The 11,485-nt window shown below is 44.1% G+C and overlaps 1 protein-coding gene across 4 annotated transcripts in view; it reads right to left on the bottom strand.

The window, feature by feature from the left end:
- The window catches only part of LOC102196053 (pleckstrin homology domain-containing family A member 5), a 160,467-nt gene that overhangs the window by 43,343 nt on the left and 105,639 nt on the right, over positions 1–11,485 (bottom strand). For all 4 annotated transcript variants that reach the window (XM_005733217.2, XM_005733219.2, XM_005733218.2 and 1 more), the window contains 4 exons: positions 6,243–7,355; positions 2,030–2,316; positions 1,244–1,482; positions 344–427 (listed from right to left, as the gene is read on the bottom strand). In XM_005733217.2, coding sequence (XP_005733274.1) covers positions 344–427; positions 1,244–1,482; positions 2,030–2,316; positions 6,243–7,355 — 1,723 coding nt within the window. The remainder of the gene's footprint in view (positions 1–343; positions 428–1,243; positions 1,483–2,029; positions 2,317–6,242; positions 7,356–11,485) is intronic.

Raw genomic sequence — 11,485 nt, 5'->3', positions numbered from 1 at the left:
CACACACAAACACACACAAACACACACAAACACGCGCTCACTCACACACGTTCTGCTGGACATTAAAAAATGAAGTTCCTGGAAATGTGGCTGTCGTTGACCTAATGACTTTACCGGAGGCTTACTCGCCAGTGAGCTCTTCATTTGGTTGCTATTTATGGTGTGATGTACAAAGACTCGATGTGACTGGCACCCATTAAAATAAAACAACACACCACTGTGTAGAAACCAGTGCAAAATGTTTAACCATCAACATTTTATAGTTGATCAAACCAAAGCACAGATGTCACTCTTCTTTAACAGTGGAGGCGGAGCACACGGTGAATGTCATGGTGCTGCTTACCGTCTTGCCCTGCAGAGACTGTGGAGTGATAGTCTGAGATGGGATGCCAACTGCAATGGATCGTCGATCAGCTGTGTATCCGTACTAGAAGAGGACAGAGTTCATCACATTCACTTAAGGCAGTGTTCCTACTCTCTGTCACATATAGCTATGAGATATTTGCTCAGCTGTATGAAACCCCTGTAAACTGTACATGTTGACAAACGTCAGACGTGAGCTTTTCAGTTTTTCCAAAGGTTTTGGTCGCTCCTCTTTTCTCTTGTATATTTCTGAAATCAAAACATCTTTATATTCCTCCATATCAGAAGAAGCCAGCTGAAGTGGTTCAGGCATCTGACAAGGATGACTCCTGAGGGCCTCCTACGTGAGGTTTTCCAGGCATATCCCACTGGGAGGAAGCTCTGGGACACACCCATGACATGCTACAAAAATTACATCTCTTGGCTGGCTTGGGAATGTCTTGTTATTTCCCCAGAAGAGCTGGAGCTTCTCACCCTCTCTATCAAGCACATTTCATGACAAACACACATGCATTTTCTCCCGCTTTCCTTTTTCTTTCTGATTTTTTCCTCCTGCCTTTCAGCTTTCACAGCCCTGTTTATGTATCTCTCTGTCCGAGTCATACCGGTCATATGGTTTGTTAATGCTCCTGTAGTGCTGCTTATACCTACCATCTCTTCAGGAACACCCTAAAGCCAGTCCACGTTAATGCCAAGAATGGACCGAGCAAAACAGCTTCACTCTTCATGTACTTATTACTGTTTAAACCAAGTAGCCTCTGCTACAGTTTAGCAGCCACACCCCAGAGCATTGGATTTTGGTATACCTTTGTTTTGTATTGAACGTCCTGCATGATGAAAGCTTAATATTTAAATGAAATTCCTGTGCCATGACCGTTACCTTCGCAAGGTGTGTCCTGTGCCGGCGATCAAGAGTCACGTCCCCCCTCAATATGGGCGAAGAAACCTCAGAGTGGGAGCTACTATGATTTTGAGCAACCTGCTGACGAGAAGGGGAGAATGTGCTGTACAGAGCCAGAGAGCCATGAGATGGGGAAGTGGGAATGGAGTGCGCCACGGCATGTTGGGAGATGTTGCCCATGGTCTTAATGCTGGGCAGCGTGCCGTAATGACCCACACCTGGAAGCACAAACAACAACACAGGAGAACGTGTCACTGTTGGCTTACCAGAACATTTAACGCTTATACAACTGGAGCAGCTTATCCAGGGCAGACAGGATGCAGGGAGTCTACAGAGCTGCTCTTGGAAAAGCAAACATGTTTGGCACAACCATCATTCAGGCCATGATTGAAACTGCCCAACAGGACGTAAGGCATCACATCATCCAAGAGGTTCCTCTTTAAAGTTTTTTAGGGCCACTCATGTTTCTTAGCTAAAAAAATGCTCATCTGATTAAATGACATACATTTTGTTAAAGAAAAGAAATACTGTTTTAGACAACATGGACTTGTCAATAAGGCATCTCACAACCTCACAGTCACATCCTCTCTGACAGATGGTTACTGTCTGTCATGGTCTGCTGCAGCCCATCTGTGTCATGTGTTCTTTCTAACAAGTCTTATGGGAACAACAAGAAAAAGAAACATAGGGTACTAATATAGAAAAGGCATAGGTACCATTTATACAACTTCAGAAAAGAAATCGATGTTATTTGTAAAGGTGTACCTGCTGGCTGAGCCAGACTTTGCCTGGAGAAGGCCTGCCTCTGCTGCCACTCATAGAGCTGCCACATTGTGTCATCCCTCATTGATTTTCTCTTCTCTGTTGTGCTAACAGCAGACGTGCAGGCTGGATGGAGGGCCCGGTCATATACCGAGCCTGCCACACTGCAAATGCTTTCGGGCCTCATCATGCTGTTGCGGGGCAGCGTGCGGTACCCCTGAGGGTAGCGGGGTACAATCTGGGTACGGTGGCTGGGCATGTTTCTCGGTAAAGTCTGGTACGATGTAACACTGGAAAATAAGAAAAAAAATGCATATAGCTCTTTTAGTTTGTCCCTACTGCAGGGAAGGCTGGAGTGCTGGCCTTCACTCGGTATCTGGATTCAGTGTTTGGAGAGACGGCAAAAGAAGTCAGAGCTTCTGACATGTCTGAAATGTCAACTTCGTGACACCTGTTACTAAAGTGCTGGATGTACAGTAACATCTGTTCATCTGGACGTTTTCAGTGGGAGAAACATCAGGGCTGGACTGGGACAAAAAAATCAGCATTTTGACTAGTGACCGGCCCACCATGGTATTATAGGAAAAGCCATAAAGCCTTTATAATAAACTTAAACCTACACCATCCTCCCTATTCTGCTATTCTAAACAGTACTTAGAAAAAATATAAAACAACCTAATTTATAATTACATATACCTCACTAATAGGGTTGCCAACTCCCAGCAAAAAACAGAAAAGAAAAAAGTAGGGAACCACTCCCCCACCCTCGGCCTCAAGATGCTTAATTGACAAAACGTTTTTAATTTAATGCACTTATAAAGCAAATGCACAGAAATCTATTATTTTTCTCCAGTAATTAAATAGATTCAACATCTTTCTTCAGCAGAATTACAGACTGCACAGATGATACCTTCCCAAAGGAAAGGATACTATAACTTACTAGGATATATACTAGGCTTAATATTTACTGAATACAATAATGGATTTCTACACATTTTAATCAGATTAAAACTTTGGTTGTAAGATTCAGATAATTATTTGTTAAAAGCGAGACATTTTAAATGAGAATAAGAAAGAAAAGTATTTCTTTGTGCCCCCCTCTCCCTGTTAATGCCCTACCTGCCCCCCTGGCAACACTTTGCTAGATCCGCCCCTGCACAGTTACCAGCTGTCAGCTACTTAGAAAAGGATCCTGGTGTTATTCGTCTCTCAGAAACAGTTCATAACTTCAACTCATTCATGTCACCTAAAAGGTAAACCTGTTTCTCCATCACCTGTTCAGCTCTGATGATTCAGTAAGGACATCTCCTGGTTTCATCTTCATGTTTCCCTCTCACCACATATCCAAACCGACATCATGACCAGCAGCTTTACAGCTGTGGCTCCAGCAAACATCAGCTGATACTAGAAATTAATATTAAATCAATTCTAACAACAGCTGATCAAGCCTAAACGTGCTGCTGTTGTTTAGCCCGACCTCCGCTGGTTTCCTGTTTCTGGCGCAGAGAAAAGCCGATCAGCTGATCATTGATCAGTTTCATGATTGAATTAGCAACTTTCTAGCTGAAGTAGTACGGCACAAATCGTGTTCCTTTTCACCTCAACTTTAAAGTTCGACCTCCTCGGCTGTAATTGGTCCAGCCCAGAGTCGATCATGACCAACTGGCCAATCCACCACCTTTCATTTATACCATTAAAAAGAAAAGAAATAAAACCCCATCGGCCCATAAAAACGAAAAATGACGAGCAGCCCACCGGGCAAATGCCCGGCATGCCCGTAGGCCAGTCCAGCCCTGAGAAACGTTTCTTCATCATCAGGTGACGTCTTCAGTCCAGCTGACGGCAGGTTTCCAACCTTATAACCAGGACGACGACTCAAACCAGCAGCACTGATGAACAATGGGCTGGGAGGTCAGTTTATGATCATTAATATGCATGACCATTGATCAGCAACCACTGATCAATAACCATGAGTCCCATTCACAGAGAGTTGGGGAATGGCTGCAATCACAGCATTGTAAGGTGGTGACAGATGGACCCTTAGGCCCCTCCTCCATTCAGAGATGGTCTTTCCCTTTCCAGGTAAATGGCCTCCTCCTAATTCGAATTTACAAACAACTGTATGGTCCTTAAAAACAACTAAGGGAAACGCTGAAGAAGGTCAGGATGGAAGAATATGTCAGCACAATATGTGAGCGCACAGAAGGTTATCTAAACATTACTGTTCAGTCCTTAACTCGATAAATCCATTTAGGAAAACCTCCAAACTGAACACATGCACAACAGATCAATTTGATCCTGAATCCATCCCAGCACTATGACATGGTAGAAAGGAAGAAAGCTCTTCTGTACAACAAAACATTAAACAGTTAAACTAAACATAATGTCACCATTACAAGTCCAGCAGTTGGCGATCAACTGCTTTTGTATTCATGCTCTATCCTGTTATTGTATTTTCTCCTTTTTTACCTCCCGCCTGTCAGCTTAGACATAACTGTAATAATATAAATAAGACTGATAGAAATGAATACATAAACAGATAAAAATAACACGTGAACAACAGGAGCCTGTAGTGAATTTGTAGAGCTCATCTTGGAAAATTACTGATTACAATTCTGATTGCAAAAGCTGCCAGAAAAGACAGGCTAAACAAAACAAAAAAAGCAAGCAAAAACTTACAATCAGGGAACCATCTCTATATCTGCGTCTCTCTCCATCACCTAGCTTGGGAGTCATTGAGTGCTCAGATTACCACGGGGACCGCCATTACCTTCACCCTCCTCATCCTCTCGAGCTCTTCTCTGAGCTCTTGGTACTTCTCCAGCTTCTCGTGTTCCTTCTTCCTGATGTTGCTGTCATTGGGAACCGCTACATCGATCACTACGGCCGTCTTCTTCTGCTTCTCTACCACCACTATGTCCGGTTGGTTAGCCACCACCATTTTGTCCGTCTGTATCTGGAAGTCCCACAGGATCTTAGCTCGGTCATTCTCCACCACCCTCGGGGGCATCTCCCACTTTGACCTCGGGACTTCCAGGTTATACTCGCACAGATGTTCCTGTACACTATGCCGGCCACTTGGTTATGGCGTTCCATGTATGCCCTGCTGCTAGCATCTTGCACCCTGCTGTTATGTGCTGGATTGTCTCTGGGGCATCTTTACACAGCCTGGGGTCTTGCCTGCTGTGATGGACCCCTGAAACCCTCCATGCATCGTCAGGAGCTTTCTTGTCTTCATGTCAGTGGCTTCTATCTCCTCCTTTGGCCAACTTACTATCCCAGCAGGGTACCTGATCACAGGCAGGGTGTAGGTGTTGATAGATGGTTGCAGCTTTCCTAGTGGCCTCTTCATGGTTCCCATTTGTCTGTGGGATCCCCAAGTACTCTATGTCTGCAATGTTGCCTTCTGGTAGTTCAGAATCAGAATCAGAAAGGGTTTTATTGCCAAATGTTGAGCAGGTTTACAACATTAGGAAATTGCTGCGGTGTTTAGTGCAAACATGCTGTCATAAACGCTTAAATAGATATAAAAATAAAAATAAGAATAAGAATTAAAAGTGCTAAGTAGATTCAATCCCCTCAGTTCTGACTACCTTCCCTCTCTTTGTTACCATCCGACTACACTTCTCCAGTCCGAACGACATCCCGATGTCATTGCTGTATAGCCTGGTAGTGTGGATCAGTGAATCGATGTCTCGTTCACTCTTGGCATACAGCTCGATGTCATCCATGTACAGGAGGTGGCTCAAGATTGCTGCTTTCCGTAGTCGGTATCCGTAGCCAGTCTTGCTAATGATCTCACTGAGGGGGTTCAGGCCTATGCAGAACAGCAGTGGGGACAGAGCATCTTGGTAGATCCCGCACTTGATGGTGGGAAAAAGTCACTGGCCATTCACCGCATGACAAACACTAAGAGCTTTGATCTTTACGATCTAGAAATAACACTCCCAGTTCGACACAATCATTTAGTCCTTTGGAGCCCACAAAATGGAAAAATAGAAAAGTATATTCAGCAGTGAAGTGTGTTACACCTGGAATGTACAAAGATTAGCTTCTAAAATAAGTAGCTAGAAAGTGAGCTGCATCCACATCCCGTGTGAAGCTAATCTCTATGTTGAGGTTTGGTTCAATGCCTATACTTATGTTGTATTTTGAATGTTTTCCTCCCTCTTTGTTAAAGTTTTAAATGTACTGAATGAAAAGTTGCTTTGCTCACCTCTTTGGGTTATCGTCCATTCCTCTCCTTTGCGGGTGGACCCAGTGCTCCAGCTGCTGAATGGAGTTGGTCCTGGACAAACCCTTTTCTGGCTCCTGGACTGGAGCTGGAGACTTTACGGGAACCCTGGCCAGGTTGCCATCCACCTCTGTGGGGCTGCAGTCCCTTTGCTGCTCGCCTGTCCCACACCCTGAGCCACTGACCTGTGCAGGTTTCTGGGCGCTGATGTTGGCCTGGTTCTGGCGAGACGCAGACACCGCAGCTGCGATGGCGGCAGCCTGGGCTGGTTGTAGCTTGATGCTGTTGATTTTAGTCAGAGCCCTGTCGGTGCTCGGATCTCTCTGAAAGCCGTATTTATCACAAACCGTAGCACATTTCTCTGCGTCCCTCAGAGTCGCGTATTTATCCCCCTCTCGAAACGAGCTGTATCTCTTAATTTCTTTCATAGTGTTGTATTTGTCCATAACTTGTATAGTGCCATATTTATTATCCTTCTCCCTCATAGTGCTGAACCTTTCAGTTTCCTTTAATGACAGCTGTCTCTTGACCTCTTTTTGAGAGAGGCACTTTTTTCCATCTTTCTGGAGCGTGTGTCGGTCGCATACTTTCTGCAGCGCGTACTTTTCTCCGTCTTTTGCGAGCAGATACTTCTCCCCATCTTTGGAGGGTGCGTACTTTTCCTCAGCCGGCGTCACCGCGTGTTTATCATCCGTTTTACGGACGCCGCACTTCTCCAGATCTCTGTGAATGGTGTACACTTTTTCATCTTTCTGCAGCGAGTATTTCTCCCCATCCTTTCTCAGGAGGTACTTTTCTCCATCCTTGTGCAGGAGATACCTATCTCCATCCTTCTGCAGCATGTAGCTCACGCCCTCTTTCTTCAGAGAGTACCTTTCTCCCTCCCGCTGTAAGGTGTAGTACTCTTGCTCCCTCTGGTCATTGTGTTTCACAACATCTTTTTGCCATTTGTCGTCGACCTGCGACAGGGAATGTTGACACGCAGGTTCTCGATTGCGTTCGTTGTTCTGGATCTCGGGCCGTGTGAGGACTCTGTGGTTCAGCAGGTTGTTCAGCTCTTGAGGTCTCCGCTGGTCCCCTTTCAACTTGTCCGTTCTGTGACAGAAAAAACAGGAAGTGGAATTCAGCAAAATAAGGAAAGACATTTATTGTAACAATCAGAAGTTTCATATTTTTATCAAAAAAACCCTCTAATGATGCAAAACTGCAGGGAGTATGTGTTCAGTGGAGTTTCTTTAATTACTTAAAAGTATCCTTTATTTAGAGCAGAGCTTTAATGAAGCATCGCAATGAACAAATACAGAATAATACAGATTCGAGCATTGATGTGTCGTTTTTTTAAGGAGGTGGCACTACACAATGTTTTTTCTTTCATGATCACACAGAACATTTGAGCACTCAGATCAGAGATGAGACAGAGATGAGCCCCCACCCACTAATCTGGAAGATCTCTAAAGGCGAGCTGTGTTATTTGGCACCAAGACACTGGCAGAAGCTTAAGTCCAGAAGTCCTGAAGACTTGGAACTGCTGCAGATCACATCCTGTCATCAGTTTGTCATTTGTTCCTCCTCAGACCACCATCAGCAGCTACCCATCACTTCAACTTGGGAGAACCCCACAAGCCTGCTGCTTAGATCTTCAGGTCCAGCATATTTATAGATGCTCGTTTCTTCAACATCTAAAACTGTGACTGGAAAACCTGATCCTTCAATTACAAACGAATACTGCATGTACATGTAATACTGTTGATCCACAGAATCTGTGAGGGTCTCATTCGCCGAGCACTCACGAATAGTGAAAAAACACAAATTTTGGATGTGGTCAAAAAATGTCTATAAATGCCAGTTTTTATCGTTTAAACCCTGAATATGCATTTGGGTGCCATCAAAACACAAGAACACGCAACAAAATACTCAAGATAAACTTTTCCAATGTGGGAATGCTGGACTCCACCTGCCAAAGATGCAATAAGGAGAGATGAATGAAACAACCCGCCTCAGACTACAGCAGCGTTTCCTCATTTTCCTCTATGGTTCCTTTGTGATCGCTCTACAGTCCTAAAAATGTGTATAGTACTAATTTTAATATGGAAATTTTGCTGAATTTACAGGAGAGGCCCCGGGGCAGACCCAGGACACGCTGGAGAGATTATATCTCTCGGCTGGCCTGGGAACGCCTCGGTGTTCCCCCAGATAAGCTGGAGGAGGGGAGGAGGAGGTCTGGGCTTCTCTGCTGCCCCCACGACCCGGCCCCGGATAAAGTGGAAGAAGATGGATGGATGGATGGATGCTGAATTTATGTTCGTGCTTATTTTGTGAATTTTAAATGAATTAAAACTTACAATTATTTATATTTTAAATTTATAATTTATTTAATTATTTAAGAATTTCTTTGCTCTTATTAATTAAGCATTAAAATGCCTGAAAAGTTATATATTGCTACAAAAAAGCCATAAAAATTATGACAGATATTTGCAGTTTCTGCCAAATTGTGGGAATTTAATTATAAGGAAAAATCCACCAACTCTGAACCGCGACTTTGAGCGAGTATACTGTGTTACATTACAATATTATTTATATCAACACAGAGTGGTTAGTCATATGTTGGATCATCATTATGTTAGGGATTAATGTAACTATATGGCACAATAACAACAACTACTTGATGGGTTTGGCTTACACGGACCACAGTAAGTGTCAATAAATTATAATCTGTTTAGTGTAACTGAACCTTACCAGTAAGCACACGTATTGGGTAGTCTAAGGAGCTTGGAAACAAAAGCGTCTGGACTTCTTCGAGTTGCTTGAAGATGTTTCACCTCCGAGAAGCTTCTTCAGTTCGAGGGTCAGATGGTGGAGAGTCCCAGATTTAAACCCAGTGGGAGTTTCCCCCCACAGAGGGACAAAGGACCCCCTGATGATCCTCTACCTAATCACATGAGCCAAGGTGTGTAGAGGGTGTGGGTCACAATCAGCCAGGGTTTCGGGTGAGCTCATTGTGAAACCTGGCTCCACCCTATCATGTGATTTCCTGAGGTCAGTGGAGCGACCATCTTTGAACAGAGGCGGTGGTTTACGACACCAACTGTCTGCCATCTATAATCCAGTTTTGAGATCCCTTCTCAGACGCCCACTCACATCCTGGACCATCTGACCTCAGGAAATCACATGATAGGGTGGGGCCAGGTTTCACACCTTGGCTCATGTGATTAGGTAGAGGATCATCAGGGGGTCCTTCGTCCCTCTGTGGGGGGAAACTCCCACTGGGTTTAAATCTGGGACTCTCCACCATTTGACCTTAGAACTGAAGAAGCTTCTTGGATGAGAGGTGAAACGTCTTCAAGTAACTCAAAGAAGTCCAGACGCTTTTCTTTCCAAGCTCCTCAGACTACGATGAGCTGGATGACTGAGAACCTTCACAGACATGTATTGGGTAGTTTACCTAATCAGTAAGTACTTGAGGAAAATTACCCAAGTGTGATGGTTCCCAGCTATAACACACAGTCCCGAGTGTCACACCTGAGCAGCATACAGCGTTACTCTAAGACACTGAAGCTCAGTCAGAGCTTAGACTGATTACTGCATCTTTGCTGCCATGTCAGTTGTTATCTAATGGATCTTCTACTATTGTTTTGAACAGGAAAAACATCTCAAAGTCAATATGTGACGCTGAGTACCCAGCCACACGGGGTCACAGGCCAGTGCATTCCTAGTGCCGGTCCAGGTAAATGAGGAGGGTTTTATTAGGAAGGGGATCCGATGGAAATTTTGGCCAAATCAAACATGCGGATCACAAAGAATGAGCTTTCCATACCGGATCGTTCGGGGCCTGGGTTAACAACGACCACCTCCAGTGTTGTTGGCTAACAGGATGCTGGTGGAAACTGTGCTAATGTTGGCCGAAGACAAAGGAAGAGGAAAGGAGGAAGGTGTGTTCGGTGGCAACAAGACAGAAGGAGAGGCAGGAGTGAGGAGGTGAGATTAGGGACCATAGGGACTATGACTGGCTGATTAGAAGGAAAGAAGGAAGGTAGATATATGTGTCTACAGGAGAACATGGGCATTGGAGGTGGGTTCAGGTTTTTCTACCATGGCGTAGACAAAGAAATAGTGTACGGCTGATCTTGACTAATGTTGTAATGGTAAAGAGAGTGTCGGACAACATCATGAGTTGTGTTTGAAGCTGGAAATTGGATGATTTATACCCCACAGCTGTCGGCTGGCAGAGATAAAGGGGTAGAGTGTGTCCCCCGAGGAAGAGGGAAACGTAATTTGAGCAGATTTCAGTGGACATGTAGCTGAAGGGAACAGGTGATGTTAGGCAAGTATGCTGCTAAAGACAGAAATACAGAAGGACACATAATAGTAGATTTTAGCATGGAAAGAAGAGGAAGAGAGGAAGGTGCACAGATGGACTACATCATATACACGAGGTGCAATTTGAAAGAGAGAGGAGACTGCAAGCCTGCAGCAGGGGAGAACGTAGCCAGCCAGCTTCGGGTGAAAGCAGTGGTGGAAGTAGACTGTTGGACAGAGTTCAGGAAGACGTTGAGACAGGCACTGGGGGGTAAGGAAAAGTTACCAGATGACTGGCAACATTGTAGTGCTAAGGGAAACTAGCAAGAAGTTGTTCAGTGTATCCTCTGGACCGAGGACAGAAGAAAAGTGTCACGATCCTGGGTCTTCTGACCCAGCGTTTTGAGTTTTAGTTTGTGTTTAAGCCCTTCAGGTTTTCTAACTTCATTTTTTATCATGCCTAGGTTGTTATAGTGCTTTGTTATTAGATTCCCCTTGTGTCTTCCACCCATGTTAAGTCTCCTTTGCCCTTCATGTGCTTCATGTCTGTGTCTTACGTTGTCTAGTTCAGTTTGTCATGTTTGCGTCTTATGTTTCCTGTTTTATTTTGAAGAGGTCCGGTGTTCCTGTGTTAATCGTGTTTAGTTTTACTCTTCCACTGTGTTCCCACTTCTCTCATTAGCCTCCTGTGTGTATTTAGTCTGTGCCTTCTCATTCAGTCCTGCGTTCAGGTTTTCATATATATATACATATATATACATATATACATATATATATATACACATATATATATACATATACACATATATACATATACACATATACACACATATACACATATACACATATATACACATATATATACATATATACATATTAGGGGTGCAACGATATTCGTATCGATATTGAACCGTTCGATACAGTGCTTT

This window comes from Pundamilia nyererei, unplaced genomic scaffold (assembly GCF_000239375.1).
Source record: "Pundamilia nyererei isolate P.nyererei 1_Seehausen unplaced genomic scaffold, PunNye1.0 scaffold00050, whole genome shotgun sequence".
In the NCBI taxonomy this organism is placed as follows: domain Eukaryota; kingdom Metazoa; phylum Chordata; class Actinopteri; order Cichliformes; family Cichlidae; genus Pundamilia; species Pundamilia nyererei.
This window is presented reverse-complemented; position numbering and strand designations above follow the sequence as displayed.